Source organism: Culex pipiens, chromosome 2 (genome assembly GCF_016801865.2).
Source record: "Culex pipiens pallens isolate TS chromosome 2, TS_CPP_V2, whole genome shotgun sequence".
In the NCBI taxonomy this organism is placed as follows: Eukaryota; Metazoa; Arthropoda; class Insecta; order Diptera; family Culicidae; genus Culex; species Culex pipiens.
In genome coordinates this window covers 173,062,588-173,080,053 of record NC_068938.1, presented here as the reverse complement: position 1 = coordinate 173,080,053, position 17,466 = coordinate 173,062,588, and the positions used below count along the sequence as shown (strand labels likewise).

The 17,466-nt window shown below is 33.3% G+C and overlaps 2 protein-coding genes across 2 annotated transcripts; one reads left to right on the top strand and one right to left on the bottom strand.

Annotated features, from left to right (window-relative positions):
- Positions 1-49: 49 nt before the first annotated feature.
- On the top strand, positions 50-5,584 carry LOC128092904 (dipeptidase 1-like). Its single transcript, XM_052708025.1, has 3 exons — positions 50-271; positions 4,119-5,069; positions 5,127-5,584. Exons 1-3 carry the CDS (start codon positions 253-255, stop codon positions 5,483-5,485), a joined length of 1,329 nt encoding a protein of 442 aa, XP_052563985.1. The 5' UTR covers positions 50-252; the 3' UTR covers positions 5,486-5,584.
- LOC120421855 (cleavage and polyadenylation specificity factor subunit 1) lies at positions 5,522-17,466 on the bottom strand. The gene is made up of 4 exons (XM_039585145.2): positions 17,126-17,466; positions 16,274-17,065; positions 16,031-16,212; positions 5,522-8,713 (listed from the first exon to the last, which is right to left on the bottom strand). The coding sequence occupies exons 1-4, from the start codon at positions 17,292-17,294 to the stop codon at positions 5,579-5,581; spliced, it is 4,278 nt and encodes a 1,425-aa protein (XP_039441079.1). The 5' UTR covers positions 17,295-17,466; the 3' UTR covers positions 5,522-5,578.

Genomic DNA, 17,466 nt, shown 5'->3' with positions numbered 1-17,466 from the left:
TATCAACTATACTATGACACCGTACGACTTGAGTTGTCCAACAGTACAGCAATCCATCAGTATCGTCTCGGACTTCAGACGAGACGGTCGGTACTTCGTGTCCTCAACCCATTGTCCAGCGTGCATTGTCCGGCTCTATTGTGGTAAACTCGTGTTAATTGAAGTCGTTACAACTTACATCGCTGGGTGCTGTTGGTGCCGACCCGGGATTAGTTTGGGCATTACGGAGCGGAAGTGCCGGAATTAAGCAGCATGATCCCCCTTAGAAGAGGTAACGATCAAGTTGGGGAGGTGTGTCGAGAGATCATCATTTACGTAGATGCACGTATAAATTTGCATTGATTTAGTCGTTGGGTGATGAGTTCAAGTCAAGTGCGCAACTAGTTAAATGGAAAAGTTTACTAACAAGTGCATAATTTAACTAGCAAATGTGCATTCCAGAGTGCGTAAATGCAGCTGAAATTGCAGGGTGCAAATGTTTCTGTAGAACCGTTAGAACAAAAGAACATCGTCACATGTGCGGAATCATAATATCCAACATGAATAAGCAGCAAGTCATGTCGACTGATGAGTATAAATAACACTGTACGACAGAAAAATTGACATTGCTTCTGGTCAAGCTGTGTAATCCTCCCCCATTGAGATCTTAATGTAGTACCTGATTGGACACCTGTCGTCGTCGTAATGTTATCAATCTTGTAGACGTCGGGCTGGCATGGAGGAGTAACGTGTCATTTTAGACAAAACAAATAGCTCAGGAGGGCGAACGTGCCCAGAGGAGCAGCCAGCCAACCCAACGATTATTCGAAACATGCAACGGAGAACTGGGATATTTAGAACGGGCATTGTTACGGAGTGGAATTCTTAGAATGTTGGTACAGAAAGCAAATAAGATTAATAAAAGCATTTTTTTGTAAAAAAAAATATTTAAAATAAGATTTAGCAAATCTATAAAAATATTTGCATGAGAATATCGATGAAATCATCTCCGCACTGCATATCTTCAAAGATGATCTCATCAATAGAAATAGAAAAGTCATCAATTAATTTATGTAAATCCCTGATTCAATTTAGTTTAAAACATTTTAATTCTTCAAGTTTAGGTTATGATTACGATTGTTCCAAGAAAAAAGTTATACTCTAAAAAAATATTTACCCGTTTTGCCTTCCTCACTTTACTGCGGAAAGGCTATAAAATCACTCGAAAAACGAACTTTTTAGTTAGACTTCCTAGACCTACCTTCATTTGTACATATCGACTCAGAATCACCAGCTGAGCAAATGTCTGTGTGTTTGGCTGTATGTAGACATGTGTACCAAATCAATGTCACTGGAATATCTTGTCACAGGCTCAACCGATTTTGGCCGGGTTTTACTCAATCCGTCTTAACGTCCCCTAAGTTGCTATTTAAATTCATGCAGTTTTATCATGTATTTAATAAGTTATGTTAAAAAAACTGTTTCATATTAAATTAAAATTATGGTTTAAAGAGTGGTTTTTTCATGAAACCCTCACTTGTTATATATTTTTAGAAAGCATATGAGAAGACCTTTCAAGATCTGACTTACCTATGTAAAATAACAAGCAGTTTAAAAAATGGTCTGATTTTACATAACCTCAAATGGTCCCGCCTGATCGCCACGTAAAAAGCCTTGTAGAGGGATGCCATTTTCCTGAAAGGCGGTGTCTGCATAATCTTGACAAAATGTCTGTAGGAAGTCTATTTTTTTTATTCGTCACTTATTTTTATTAGGACCTGTTAGGTGCTGCGATCACGTTAGGGGAGATCCATAAACCATGTGGACACTTTAGGGGATTGTAATCACTCTATAAATGAGAGGAAGGCACCAACCACCTAAAGGTGGATTAAGTAACGTTTTTTAAATAACCTTTATCAGAGAAACTCGATTTTTACAAACTTTACCTCCTTCGATTTTTCACTTGTTGACAAAAATGTTAAATTGATTTCTGAATCGAAAAAAGTACCTCTGTAATTATTTATTTATAAAAAGGGCACCGTTGACATCATTTTAAGGTTAAATTACTCAACAAAATTTTATTTGTTTATAATTTTTATAAATAGATAGGAATGCCCATGCTTGTAATTCAAATGCTTAGACAATAATTTACAATTATCCATCTGTCGATATTTTTATTTCGATAAATCCTATCAGCGATAACGGACGCAAACTCATTTTCAATGTAATTCTAAAATCCAAACATATCATAACATAAAGGGGTTGGACAAAATGATCGGGACAGGAAGCGAAATTTTGATTTGATTTCGCCTTAAAAAAATACTTTTGGAAAATTCTCAAAATTTCAAAAACACCGTATTTTTGCAAAAATACTTATATATCAAACGAAGTAAAATTTGAAATTGATGAAAAAAGTATAATTTGCAATATGGGAATCAAACAAAGCGAAATTGCATGCATTTTCACTTCATTAGGCCATTGCTAATTATATTTTAGGTTTTTGCCAAATTAGGCCGTTGCAAATATTTTTCAAAAATTATGGTACCAAAATTTTTGTAGAAGCATAACTGTAATGATAAAACATTTTTGAAAATAAGTTTTTTCCCCGAGGAACAAGAATTTTAAATAAAATTTGTACCAGCCATTATTTTTTTTTTTTTTTTGCTCAAGTTTTCACAAAGTACCGTATGTTTAAAATATCGCATTTTTCATTAAAATAAATTATTTTTGAAAAAAATGCGAAAAATGAAAAAATAGGTTAATAATATTGGGGCGATATTGTGTACAAAATTAGCTAATTAGAAAACTAAAATAATGATAATTTGAGAATTAAAAAAAAACAATTTATGAAAATTTGACAATTTTTGCAAAAAAAAAAACTCTAATAAAGTGAAAATGCATTCAAAATTTCGCTTCGTTCTACCCCATTTAAGCTCAATTTTCAGTCGATGAAGATATCATCTATTGAAACTATAGATCAGATTTTCAATGTTAAAAAGCGTAACTTTTGTGAAATTTTCTCAATTTTATGGAATTTTAAAGGGGCCTCAATCATATCTTTGGCCCAATTGAAAAAAAAAATGTTTAAAAAATGGGTATTTTTTTCTAAATAGTCCATATCAATGTTGCAAATGAGTGATAGAGCAGCTATCAATTGATTATCACTGCACCAAAAACATCCGAGAGTATAGCGGCCGTCACTATAGCTTGTGATATCTCTTCTTGTGTCTCGTGATTTCCAGCGATGTCATTCTCTCTCTATCACTCCTTCCCTTTTCTTCGACTATGCGCTCCCACCGCTGAGTCTCTCAATCTCTCCGAAAACTGCAATGAGAGAACGCGAGATGGCGATTAGGAGCCGACCACGCATGACGTCCCGTTAAACTGCGTTTGCGAAATTGGTTTTGTGGCGGCTTTTGTGGTTAAACGCTGTTGCGGTAGGATGTTCGAGGAAGCGGGAATGAGAGAGAAAATGAAAATGACAATCGCGAGTGTGTAAACACGAAAACGTGTTTACGGCTATTTTCGGCGCTGAGAGTTTCAATAAGGAGAGAAGAGAAGTTGGATTTGAGGCATGGATATTCAGGCTGGATAATTGTAGTTGCTGAGAGCTGATATTTAGAAATTTTAACAACCCTGGTCCATATTATAACCTACAACTTTGCCGAAGACACTTAATAGACCTTCTCAAGATACATATTTTCTAACGTTTTCATAGCACTTCTCTGAGGACAGCCCCCAACTTTGGATAGAGACTTGTATGAAGAAAGTACTGATGCAAAATTGTTTTCTTAACAAGCACAAGAAAACAATTTTGCATCAGTTCATTCATACAAGTCTCTATACAAAGTTGGGGGCTGTCCTCAGAGAAGTGCTATGAAAACGTTCGAAAATATGTATCTTGAGAAGGTCTATTAAGTGTCTTCGGCAAAGTTGTAGGTTATAGCTTTTTCCAAAGTGGAAATTTTTGAACCATCGCATAATGTCGACTTGATAAATTGATTTTTTTTCACGAAAATAAAAAAAAAGTGATCGGAACATAAGATTGTTCTTCTGAAAAATAGATATTTTTTCAGGTTATTTTTACAAAGTTTTAAGAATAATAAATCAAAAATACTCACCTCCCACTCTCCACACAGCCCTCTCGAACCGCAAGGTCCTCTTCGGCGGCGCGATCGTCCTGGTCGCAATCGTAGCCGTCGCCATCGCCGTCCCGCTTTCGATCAACTCGTCCGGCTCGGATGACGACGACCAGGACTCCAACAAGGCCAACGAGGTGAGCCCGTTCTTCGGCCGAACGATCCTGGACGAGGTTCCACTAATTGACGGACACAACGACCTGCCGTGGAACCTGTACAGCAACGAACGCAACCGCATCAACAACTTTAACCTGGACAGCGATTTGAAGAAGGATCCCAAGTGGGGACCGTCAACCAGCAGTCACACAGATATTCCACGATTGTTGGAGGGTAAGGTTGGAGCTCAATTTTGGGTGGCGTACGTGGGTTGCAACACGCAGTACAAGGACGCCGTTGAACGGACGTTGGAGCAGATCGACGTGATCAAGCGGATGGTGGCCAAGTATCCAAAGTACATGAAGTACGTCACTTCGGCGGAGGGGATCATGGAGGCGTTTGGGGAGAAGCGGATTGGATCGCTGATTGCGGTTGAGGGCGGTCATTCGATGGATAACAGGTTGGCGATGTTGAGGATCTTCTACGAGTTGGGGGTTCGGTACATGACGTTGACGCACTCGTGCAACACTCCTTGGGCGGACGCCTCGCCGGTGGATGCCAACGAGACTGCTGTGTTGAGGAATGTAACGGAGTGGGGCAAGAACGTGATTTGGGAGATGAACCGGCTGGGGATGCTGGTGGACATATCGCACGTTAGCCATGGAGTTATGGGAGACGTGCTGGAACATACGAAGGCGCCGGTGATCTTCAGCCATTCGTCGTCGCACAAGGTTTACGCGCATCATCGTAACGTACAGGACGACGTACTGAAGATGTTGATCGAGAATCGTGGGATTATCATGGTCAACTTCTACACCGGATTCATTGGAGGCAAGACGATTGACGACGTTGTCCGTAAGTATAGTCTGAGAGAATCTAAATGTACAACTTTCTGAAACTGACATCTTGCAGGTCACCTCAACTACATCAAATCGGTGACCGGTCCGGATCACATCGGCATCGGTGGAGACTTTGATGGCGTCGATAGCACCCCCGAAGGGTTGGACGATGTCTCCAAGTATCCGGATCTGTTCGACATGCTGGCGAACGGTGCGTACAACGATGGAACGACGTTTGAGCCGTGGACTCGGGAAGATCTGCAGAAGCTAGCCGGGTTGAACCTGCTGCGAGTGTTCCGCGAGGTGGAACAGGTTCGAGACAGTATGAAGGATGTGCCGCCGTACGAAGATTTGATTCCGTACCAGGAGTTTGTGGATGCCGGAGTGGAGGATCAACCCTGTATGAGCGACATGGATATTCACAAGAGTTGAGGGAGGAGCTGTCATCCGAAAGGGAAAGAAGTGTAATACTTGTACATAATTGTAGTCCTTATATTATACACGGTATAATAAAACACATCCAGCTTAGAATGTGTGCGTCACTTGCTCGATCTCCATCAAATCCGCCGTTATTTCGTCGATCCTCGTGCCGATCTTCTTCGCGACCTCGAGCTTCTCGTTCGCCGGCAGACTCAGGAACGACCAGATCAGATCTCCATCGACGACGCACCGACTTGGGTTGATCGGTAGCTTGCGGACGCTCTTGATCGTGCGGAACGCCTTCGGGTTGAGCCCGCACAGATGTGGACTGTGCGTCATCAGGACGTTCTGCAACATGAACAGGCGGCGGTAGGTTTTTTCTGGGAGTGGGAGGACGTATCCGAGGCCACCGTCCAGGGTGGAGAAGAAGGTAATGTGCTTGTGATCGTAGTTCTGGTTGCGTCGGTGGGAGTCACTCTCGTGGAAGTCGCACTGCACGCGGAACATCGAGTTGACCCGCTGGCCGAGGTGGTAGTCGCATTTGCGAAGCAGACGTTGACCGCCGATCGACTCGCGGGACTCGGGTTGGTACATGTAGGTTATCAGGTTGCACTGCTCGTCCGTTACGAGGAAGCCGAGGTTGTTGTTGTCTACGGCGTACTCGATCTGGAACACGTTCAACGGTTGGTAGTCTCGGGATACCAGGGATAGGGTGCGGAACGATTCCTGGAAGCGCAGCAAGCTGATCGATTTGTACACGTCAGCTACCAGGATCAAAGACTTGATCGAGACGAGTTGATGCACGAAGATGTTGGTGTCGATGAACGCCACACCAACCAGATCTCCGTCCTTCAGCTGCCAAAGGTAAACCTTTTGACCAACGGAACCAACCAAGAACCCAGATACGTGACAAATTGCAGAAACCGGTCCCTTTTGCTCCTTCACGATCACCTCCTTGAACTTGTACCGCGTCAACGGCTTACCGGGCTCCGGAACGACCTCAATAATGTCATAAAGCAGCAACCGCCCACGCGAAGTAATGTCCTCGCTGTAGTTAAAGTTCGTCCCTACCGCGATGTACTCTTTCAACCCCGATCGCGCTCCTTCGTACGCCAAACTGACGTTCTTAAGCGCGATCACGTGCTCCCACTCCTCCAGTTGAATCGACGTCTCCGGGATAATCTCCCACGCCGAAGGCGTAACCAACACCACAGAAAAGTTGTGTCCCATCGGGTAGAGAAACCGTTCGCCCTTGTTCTCCTCGGTGAGTTCCTTATCCTCTCCGTTGAAGCGGTAGTACTTGTTGCAGACCTCCTCGGCGTCCATCACGACGCAGTACACCTTGTTTTCCTTGTGGTACTCGATCTGCTTGGGTGACGATCGCAGTGGGATCTTGCGCACCGGCCATAGTGAGTCGTACGAGAGGTAGCCCGGGAAGACGGCGATCTTGAGCTCGTACTGCTCGTCAAAGTACAGGAAGCCGTTCGGGCAGTTCATGTTGTTGAACGGGGCGAATCCCTTCAGTATGGTTTTGGCGTACAGGCGATGGGTGCGGAGTTCGCCGCGAGACGTCAGGAAGATGAAGTAGGGTTTCTCGCCGCACACGGCTACGCCGTTGTAGCCCTGGACGTTGTTGAAGTAGCGGATCATCGAGATGTTCTCGTACAGGATTTTGGTGGACTGTTCGTCGGGCTTTTCGCCTTCCTGATCGGTTGGGGCGGTTTGACGGTTGACGCGGAAGATCGGGCCCGTAACGCCGTTCGCGAGTCGCTTGAAACGAAGCTTGAGGTGACCTTTGGCGTAGCGATAGACTCGGTAGACTAGGAGGTCATTTTCAAGGCGGAGGAAAAGTACCGGACGCGATCCGTAGTGACCTAGGGCGACCATCAGGATCTCTTTGGGCAGCAAGTTGGCGTTGAATCCGAACGGACTGGAGAAGGTCCCGGTTGAGACGTCACCGTCCGCGACGGATTGACCAACTTGCAGTGGGACGAACTCCATCGAGTCGGACAGCACTTTGCTGCCATTGCCGATGTTGGTGATCAAGTAGACAAGCTTCAAATCCGGCATCGAGTAGATCTCCAGGTTTCCGTTGTCCCGGACGGCAAACAACCAGTAGGTCGGCTTGGCCGGCTGCATGAACTTGCGCCAAAAGTCGGTATTTTTCTTTTGCGTATCGATCGCCATGTCCGCCATCGAGGTCATCTTGAACGATCGTCCCGTTTCGCCGTACAGCAGGTCTTCCTCGTCCTCGATCTTCATATGCGGTTCCGGCTTCATGTACCCAAACCCGCTGGAGTACGCCGACGGTCCACCCTTCGAGGCGTCGTAGAAATCTTCGTACTTCGTTGTAAACATCCCCGAAACGTCCTTGTACACGCTGATCGCGACCACAGCCGGAGTCGTACTGATCGTGTTCTTGTTGACCGCCAACCGAGGCGTTCCCTTACCCTCACGCAAAGCCAACGTGATTACGCGACCCTCGGAAGATCGCACGCAGACGTACGGGTCGGCGATCGACACCGCTGCCAGCGGGCAACCCAAGTCGATCGGGATGTTCTGCAACAGTCGCGTTCCTTGCAGCAACCTAATCGACTTGGTCGTCACCTGCACGATGAACCGATTCCCGCCAATGTTCCCCACGTGGATCGTCGGCACGTTCGTCGCAAATCCCGTATTATCGATCTCGTTGATCTCATCCCCCGTTTGCAGCACCATGGTGCCCGCTTCCTGGGACAGAATCATAAACGAGTGCATATCATCCCCTTTGTCCCCGAGCACCGTCCAAACGTCCAAACATCCCGAAAGTCCAAAACTCGTAATGACCTGCGGCTTGATCGAGTTCTGCAGCACGCACAGCGCCCCATTCTTCCCGTGCCCGCTGCTCGTCACCACCTCCAAATCCAGCTTGTTCGGAACGAACTGAATGTCCTTATTCTCGTCCTGCTCCTCCTCGGCAGTTCGCTCACCCACGGCCATGTGCCCGATCGGGCCAATGTTCAAAATACTGTCACAAACCTCAAAGATGTAGCTCGTAAGCTGGACCGACGTCTTCTGGCCCGTTCCGTACACCTCAAGCTCCTCCTGCTCGAGCCGCATCCGCTTCGGTTCCTTCTCCACCACCTCCTCGGTGTCGTCGATCGTGATGACCATGCTTTCGTCCTTCTCCTTGAAGCGAAGCAGGAGCGAATTTCCTAGTCGTGATCCTAGGAACAGGTATTCCTCTTCGACGACGCAAATCTGTAACGGAAGCGGTTAGTGCAAAGTTACATTTTTTAAAACTTAGAGCATCTCCACTCCTGGGGGTAATCAAATTTGACAACGTCTGAAGAATATCGGTTTCAGTTTGCTACCTTTAACAAAAACTCCGATTAGAGAAACCCGGGGGAGCCAATTTCCATTTTGATCAATTGTTTTTCTAAATTTCTAAAAATATACATTTTGAAAAATATCAACTTAGAATTTGTTCTCTCAGGGAGGAATAAGACTATGACAAAAAAAACAAACAAACTAGCACTTTTTGATAGTTTTCCTGCATTTGTTTTAAAAACCGTCGGTCTGAATACATTTTGATTAGTTTACGAGCGGCAGGCAAACTGTCAAACACGAAAAAAGTGAGTTTATTAGTTTTTTTTTGTCATAGTCTAATACCTCCTTGAGATTTTTGAAAGACTTCTTTTGTTTTAATTATTTCAACAATCCGAACATAACCCATAATTTTTGTCTTAACTTTTTTAAATTATCGGTTAACGTATTAAAATTAATGAATTTAAAATAAATCAACTGAAAATATTTTTTTACAAGAGCTCGAAAATTTAATAAATTAAAATTAAAAATCCAGCAATCTCAAAAATTAAAAAAAAATGAAGCTAATGATTTTGAAAATTTTTAGAATTTCATAATTTAAGAACGTAAATGTAACATTTTAATAGGGTTTATGAAATCACAAATTGAAGAATTTTGAAAATAAAGAAATAAAAATCTTGAAGGAACATAAGAATTTGCCAAATTATGAAATTTAAGAACTTGGAAATTCAAAAAAAAGAATAGAGAATATTTTTTTTTAATAAATGCAATAAAAAAAACTCAAAGTAACACACTAATAAAAAATAAATAAATTAAAGACCTAAAAATAAAATACCCAAATGATAAAAGAATAAAAAAATAAAAGAATAAAAGAATAAAAGAATAAAAGAATAAAAGAATAAAAGAATAAAAGAATAAAAGAATAAAAGAATAAAAGAATAAAAGAATAAAAGAATAAAAGAATAAAAGAATAAAAGAATAAAAGAATAAAAGAATAAAAGAATAAAAGAATAAAAGAATAAAAGAATAAAAGAATAAAAGAATAAAAGAATAAAAGAATAAAAGAATAAAAGAATAAAAGAATAAAAGAATAAAAGAATAAAAGAATAAAAGGATTAAAGAATAAAAGAATAAAAGAATAAAAGAATAAAAGAATCAAAGAATAAAAGAATAAAAGAATAAAAGAATAAAAGAATAAAAGAATAAAAGAATAAAAGAATAAAAGAATAAAAGAATAAAAGAATAAAAGAATAAAAGAATAAAAAAATAAAAGAATAAAAGAATAAAAGAATAAAAAAATAAAAAAATAAAAAAATAAAAAAATAAAAGAATAAAAGAATAAAAGAATGAAAGAATAAAAGAATAAAATAATAAAAGAATAAAAGAAAAAAAATTATAAAATAATAAAAGAATTAAAGAATAAAATAATAAAATAATAAAAGAAGAAAAGAATAAAATAATAAAAGAATAAAAGAATAAAAGAATAAAAGAATAAAAGAATAAAAGAATAAAAGAATAAAAGAATAAAAGAATAAAAGAATAAAAGAATAAAAGAATATAAGAATAAAAGAACTGAAGAATAAAAGAATAAAAGAATAGAAGAATAAAAGAATAAAAGAATAAAAGAATAAAAGAATAAAAGAATAAAAGAATAAAAGAATAAAAGAATAAAAGAATAAAAGAATAAAAGAATTAAAGAATAAAAGAATAAAAGAATAAAAGAATAAAAGAATAAAAGAATAAGAGAATAAAAGAATAAAAGAATAAAAGAATAAAAGAATAAAAGAATAAAAGAATAAAAGAATAAAAGAATAAAAGGATTAAAGAATAAAAGAATAAAAGAATAAAAGAATAAAAGAATAAAAGAATAAAAGAATAAAAGAATAAAAGAATAAAAGAATAAAAGAATAAAAGAATAAAAGAATAAAAGAATAAAAGAATAAAAGAATAAAAGAATAAAAGAATAAAAGAATAAAAGAATAAAAGAATAAAAGAATAAAAGAATAAAAGAATAAAAGAATAAAAGAATAAAAGAATAAAAGAATAAAAGAATAAAAGAATAAAAGAATAAAAGAATAAAAGAATAAAAGAATAAAAGAATAAAAGAATAAAAGAATAAAAGAATAAAAGAATAAAAGAATAAAAGAATAAAAGAATAAAAAAATAAAAGAATAAAAGAATAAAACAATAAAAGAATAAAAGAATAAAAGAATAAAAGAATAAAAGAATAAAAGAATTAAAGAATTAAAGAATTAAAGAATTAAAGAATAAAAGAATAAAAGAATAAAAGAATAAAAGAATAAAAGAATAAGAGAATAAAAGAATAAAAGAATAAAAGAATAAAAGAATAAAAGAATAAAAGAATAAAAGAATAAAAGAATAAAAGAATAAAAGAATAAAAGAATAAAAGAATAAAAGAATAAAAGAATAAAAGGATTAAAGAATAAAAGAATAAAAGAATAAAAGAATAAAAGAATAAAAGAATAAAAGAATAAAAGAATAAAAGAATAAAAGAATAAAAGAATAAAAGAATAAAAGAATAAAAGAATAAAAGAATAAAAGAATAAAAGAATAAAAGAATAAAAGAATAAAAGAATAAAAGAATAAAAGAATAAAAGAATAAAAGAATAAAAGAATAAAAGAATTAAAGAATTAAAGAATAAAAGAATAAAAGAATAAAAGAATAAAAGAATAAGAGAATAAAAGAATAAAAGAATAAAAGAATAAAAGAATAAAAGAATAAAAGAATAAAAGAATAAAAGAATAAAAGAATTAAAGAATAAAAGAATAAAAGAATAAAAGAATAAAAGAATAAAAGAATAAAAGAATAAAAGAATAAAAGAATAAAAGAATAAAAGAATAAAAGAATAAAAGAATAAAAGAATAAAAGAATAAAAGAATAAAAGAATAAAAGAATAAAAGAATAAAAGAATAAAAGAATAAAAGAATAAAAGAATAAAAGAATAAAAGAATAAAAGAATAAAAGAATAAAAGAATAAAAGAATAAAAGAATAAAAGAATAAAAGAATAAAAGAATAAAAGAATAAAAGAATAAAAGAATAAAAGAATAAAAGAATAAAAGAATAAAAGAATAAAAGAATAAAAGAATAAAAGAATTAAAGAATAAAAGAATAAAAGAATAAAAGAATAAAAGAATAAAAGAATAAAAGAATAAAAGAATAAAAGAATAAAAGAATAAAAGAATAAAAGAATAAAAGAATAAAATAAAAGAATAAAAGAATAAAAGAATAAAAGAATAAAAGAATAAAAGAATAAAAGAATAAAAGAATAAAAGAATAAAAGAATAAAAGAATAAAACAATAAAACAATAAAAGAATAAAAGAATAAAAGAATAAAAGAATAAAAGAATAAAAGAATAAAATAATAAAAGAATAAAAGAATAAAAGAATAAAAGAATAAAAGGATATAAGAATAAAAGAACTGAATAATAAAAGAATAAAAGAATAGAAGAATAAAAGAATAAAAGAATAAAAGAATAAAAGAATAAAAGAATAAAAGAATAAAAGAATAAACGAATAAAAGAATAAAAGAATAAAATAATAAAAGAATAAAAGAATAAAAGAATAAAAGAATAAAAAAAATAAAAGAATAAAAGAATAAAAGAATAAGAGAATAAAAGAATAAAAGAATAAAAGAATAAAAGAATAAAAGAATAAAAGAATAAAAGAATAAAAGAATAAAAGAATAAAAGAATAAAAGAATAAAAGAATAAAAGAATAAAAGAATAAAAGAATAAAAGAATAAAACAATAAAACAATAAAACAATAAAACAATAAAACAATAAAACAATAAAAGAATAAAAGAATAAAATAATAAAAGAATAAAAAAATAAAAGAATAAAAGAATAAAAGAATAAAAGAATAAAAGAATAAAAGAATAAAAGAATAAAAGAATAAAAGAATAAAAGAATAAAAGAATAAAAGAATAAAAGAATAAAAGAATAAAAGAATAAAAGAATAAAAGAATAAAAGAATAAAAGAATAAAAGAATAAAAGAATAAAAGAATAAAACAATAAAAGAATAAAAGAATAAAAGAATAAAAGAATAAAAGAATAAAAGAATAAAAGAATTAAAGAATTAAAGAATAAAAGAATAAAAGAATTAAAGAATTAAAGAATAAAAGAATAAGAGAATAAAAGAATAAAAGAATAAAAGAATAAAAGAATAAAAGAATAAAAGAATAAAAGAATAAAAGAATAAAAGGATTAAAGAATAAAAGAATAAAAGAATAAAAGAATAAAAGAATAAAAGAATAAAAGAATAAAAGAATAAAATAATAAAAGAATAAAAGAATAAAAGAATAAAAGAATAAAAGAATAAAAGAATAAAAGAATAAAAGAATAAAAGAATAAAAGAATAAAAGAATAAAAGAATAAAAGAATAAAAGAATAAAAGAATAAAAGAATAAAAAAATAAAAGAATAAAAGAATAAAAGAATAAAAGAATAAAAGAATAAAAGAATAAAAGAATAAAAGAATAAAAGAATAAAAGAATAAAAGAATAAAAGAATAAAAGAATAAAAGAATAAAAGAATAAAAGAATAAAAGAATAAAAGAATAAAAGAATAAAACAATAAAACAATAAAACAATAAAAGAATAAAAGAATAAAAGAATAAAATAATAAAAGAATAAAAGAATAAAAGAATAAAAGAATAAAAAAAATAAAAGAATAAAAGAATAAAAGAATAAGAGAATAAAAGAATAAAAGAATAAAAGAATAAAAGAATAAAAGAATAAAAGAATAAAAGAATAAAAGAATAAAAAAATAAAAGAATAAAAGAATAAAAGAATAAAAGAATAAAAGAATAAAAGAATAAAAGAATAAAAGAATAAAAGAATAAAAGAATAAAAGAATAAAAGAATAAAAGAATAAAAGAATAAAAGAATAAAAGAATAAAAGAATAAAAGAATAAAAGAATAAAAGAATAAAAGAATAAAAGAATAAAAGAATAAAAGAATAAAAGAATAAAAGAATAAAAGAATAAAAGAATAAAAGAATAAAAGAATAAAAGAATAAAAGAATAAAAGAATAAAAGAATAAAAGAATAAAAGAATAAAAGAATAAAAGAATAAAAGAATAAAAGAATAAAAGAATAAAAAAATAAAAGAATAAAAGAATAAAAGAATAAAACAATAAAAGAATAAAACAATAAAAGAATAAAAGAATAAAAGAATAAAAGAATAAAAGAATTAAAGAATTAAAGAATTAAAGAATTAAAGAATAAAAGAATAAAAGAATAAAAGAATAAAAGAATAAGAGAATAAAAGAATAAAAGAATAAAAGAATAAAAGAATAAAAGAATAAAAGAATAAAAGAATAAAAGGATTAAAGAATAAAAGAATAAAAGAATAAAAGAATAAAAGAATAAAAGAATAAAAGAATAAAAGAATAAAAGAATTAAAGAATTAAAGAATTAAAGAATTAAAGAATAAAAGAATAAAAGAATAAAAGAATAAAAGAATAAAAGAATAAGAGAATAAAAGAATAAAAGAATAAAAGAATAAAAGAATAAAAGAATAAAAGAAAAAAAGAATAAAAGAATAAAAGAATAAAAGAATAAAAGAATAAAAGAATAAAAGAATAAAAGAATAAAAGAATAAAACAATAAAACAATAAAACAATAAAAGAATAAAAGAATAAAATAATAAAAAAATAAAATAATAAAAGAATAAAAGAATAAAAGAATAAAAGAATAAAAGAATAAAAAAAATAAAAGAATAAAAGAATAAAAGAATAAGAGAATAAAAGAATAAAAGAATAAAAGAATAAAAGAATAAAAGAATAAAAGAATAAAAGAATAAAAGAATAAAAGAATAAAAGAATAAAAGAATAAAAGAATAAAAGAATAAAAGAATAAAAGAATAAAAGAATAAAAGAATAAAAGAATAAAAGAATAAAAGAATATAAGAATAAAAGAATAAAAGAATAAAAGAATAAAAGAATAAAAGAATAAAAGAATAAAAGAATAAAAGAATAAAAGAATAAAAGAATAAAAAAATAAAAGAATAAAAGAATAAAAGAATAAAAGAATAAAAGAATAAAAGAATAAAAGAATAAAAGAATAAAAGAATAAAAGAATAAAAGAATAAAAGAATAAAAGAATAAAAGAATAAAAGAATAAAAGAATAAAAGAATAAAAGAATAAAAGAATAAAAGAATAAAAGAATAAAAGAATAAAAGAATAAAAGAATAAAAGAATAAAAGAATAAAAGAATAAAAGAATAAAAGAATAAAACAATAAAACAATAAAAGAATAAAAGAATAAAAGAATAAAAGAATAAAAGAATAAAAGAATTAAAGAATTAAAGAATTAAAGAATAAAAGAATAAAAGAATAAAAGAATAAGAGAATAAAAGAATAAAAGAATAAAAGAATAAAAGAATAAAAGAATAAAAGAATAAAAGAATAAAAGAATAAAAGGATTAAAGAATAAAAGAATAAAAGAATAAAAGAATAAAAGAATAAAAGAATAAAAGAATAAAAGAATAAAAGAATAAAAGAATAAAAGAATAAAAGAATAAAAGAATAAAACAATAAAACAATAAAACAATAAAACAATAAAAGAATAAAAGAATAAAAGAATAAAAGAATATAAGAATACAAGAATAAAAGAATAAAAGAATAAAAGAATAAAAGAATAAAAGAACAAAAGAATAAAAGAATCAAAAAAAAAGAAAAAAAGAAAAAAAAAGAATTTAAGTCTCAAAGAGTTAAAGACTCAGAAAAAATAAGATTTAAAGAATAAAAGAAATAAAGAAATTAATAATTAAAAAACATAGATTTTTATAATTAAAGAATTCAAAAGTTCAATAAGTTGAGAGTTTGAGAATTAATTTAAAAATTAAAAAGAAAAGAAGAATAAAATTAAGAATTGAGCAGTGGAGAAGGTTTAGAAATACAAATTAAAAAACAAAAATTTCCTTAAATTTCAGTTATTGAAGTTTTTAGACATCAAAATTTTTAAAAAGTTATCAGGTTTTCAGATTTCAGATTTGATTTCAGATTTTATAATTGTAGGATTCCAAGTTTTGAAACATAAGAATGATTTTTTTATGGTTTCAATGTTCTGGACTTTTTTTTTGTTTTTTCGTGCTTTGATAACTGTTACCTGATAGCTAAGTGTAATCGGAATGATTTGTGAGTGTAACGATGGGCTTGACCGATGGGCCGAACATTTAATTTGCCTTTGCCCCCAGGAGTGGAAATACCCTAAAAAGGTCAAAACTTACGCAACTGGTCAGCACACTGGCAGCGGCCTTGCTAAAGTGGAACGACCGAACCGAGCGCATCGAGTCGGCACACAGCGTGAGGACGTAGAGTTCACCACCGCGCAACGAAAGCACAAGCTTTTCCGGCTCGATGAAGCACACCTGCGCCGAGTCCAGACTGATGCGGACGCCGTCCTGGGGTTCTGTAGAAGAAGGAAGTTATCAGCTCGTATTTTTAAGGTTGTTCGGCAATTCAACACTTACTCAGCGGGAAATTGGTGCAATGGTCGGCGGTGCTGTTCAAGCTAACTCCGTACGGCGGCACGCTCTGATTGAGGTAGATCAACGCGTTCACACTAAGAATCAAACAGCCTCCGATGGGCTTGCTGATGGCGATCGCCTGCAGACAATCGAACGGCAGACTGTTCACCGTCCAGATGACCGGATGTACGCGCTGCTGAATGTTCAACGATAGTGCCACCATCATACAGGTGTCCGAACGAACCGCAATTCTACCCGGGAAGGTCTTCACCGGTTCGTAGAGAATCAGCAGAGTTGGTTCGTAATATCCGTGAAGAAACTGGATATCGACCACGTTGTCGATGCGCTCTTCGGACTCTTTCAGCTCGATTACGTACGAGGCTAGAATGGGGGTCTTAGCAATCATCTGCGTCGGTGCCTTCTTCATAGGCTTGACGTCCTGCACCTCAATCTCGTCCAACGAGCTATCCTTCCGGAAGGGCAACACCACCAACTTCCTGCCGTAAACCAACATGACCGCGCAACGATTGTCCGGATCTACCCGCACAATTGGCGTATGATAGTGACCCGTCCACCCTCCCTTGATATCCTCCTCCTCGAAGTAATGCAACGACAGAGTCTTCAACTCAAAGTTATCCGGATCGAACTGAACCACCGACAGCTTAGCATCCTGGAAGCTTATCAACAGCGCATCGCGCTGAGAACCGGCCAGCGAAACCGACTGCATGGACATAATGTTCCCGAACAGCGTGTACGCGGCCAAACATTCCAGCTTCATGTTGGGAGGACGAGCCGCTACAAGATACAGAATGAAAACGTAAACAAAAATCGAAAACCCTCAAACAACCATCCTACTCGTAAACTTCTCCTTGCTGGCGGGGTCCACGTCCGGGATGAGCCGGTACACCTTGAGGACATTGGCGCCGCCGGTGACGAGCGATTTCTCGCTGCTGTTGAAGAAGTGGCACGTCACGGAGAACTCCACCGCCGTGGCTTCGTGCGTTTGCTTGCAGATGGAGAACATCTTCGAGGTCCGATCACGTGAATTTCACTGTCCAGAACGTCGCGCAGAGCGCTCACAGCATTTCCCGAGTAAACGAACGGAAGTGGACCGGTTCTAGCCCGGAATAAACCGCGAAATCGACGGAGCACTGAAATTTACAAGCCGGCGTGTGTTTTGGAAAATTTGTTTTGGG

Coding starts and splice junctions, on each gene's coding strand:
- LOC128092904 (XM_052708025.1), top strand. Junction 5,070..5,126: donor GACGATTGACGACGTTGTCC/GTAAGTATAGTC, acceptor GACATCTTGCAG/GTCACCTCAACTACATCAAA.
- LOC120421855 (XM_039585145.2), bottom strand. CDS start 17,294: ATGTTCTCCATCTGCAAGCAAACGCACGAAGCCACGGCGGTGGAGTTC. Junction 16,213..16,273: donor TTGCACCAATTTCCCGCTGA/GTAAGTGTTGAA, acceptor CTTCTTCTACAG/AACCCCAGGACGGCGTCCGC. Junction 8,714..16,030: donor CCAGTGTGCTGACCAGTTGC/GTAAGTTTTGAC, acceptor CTTCCGTTACAG/ATTTGCGTCGTCGAAGAGGA.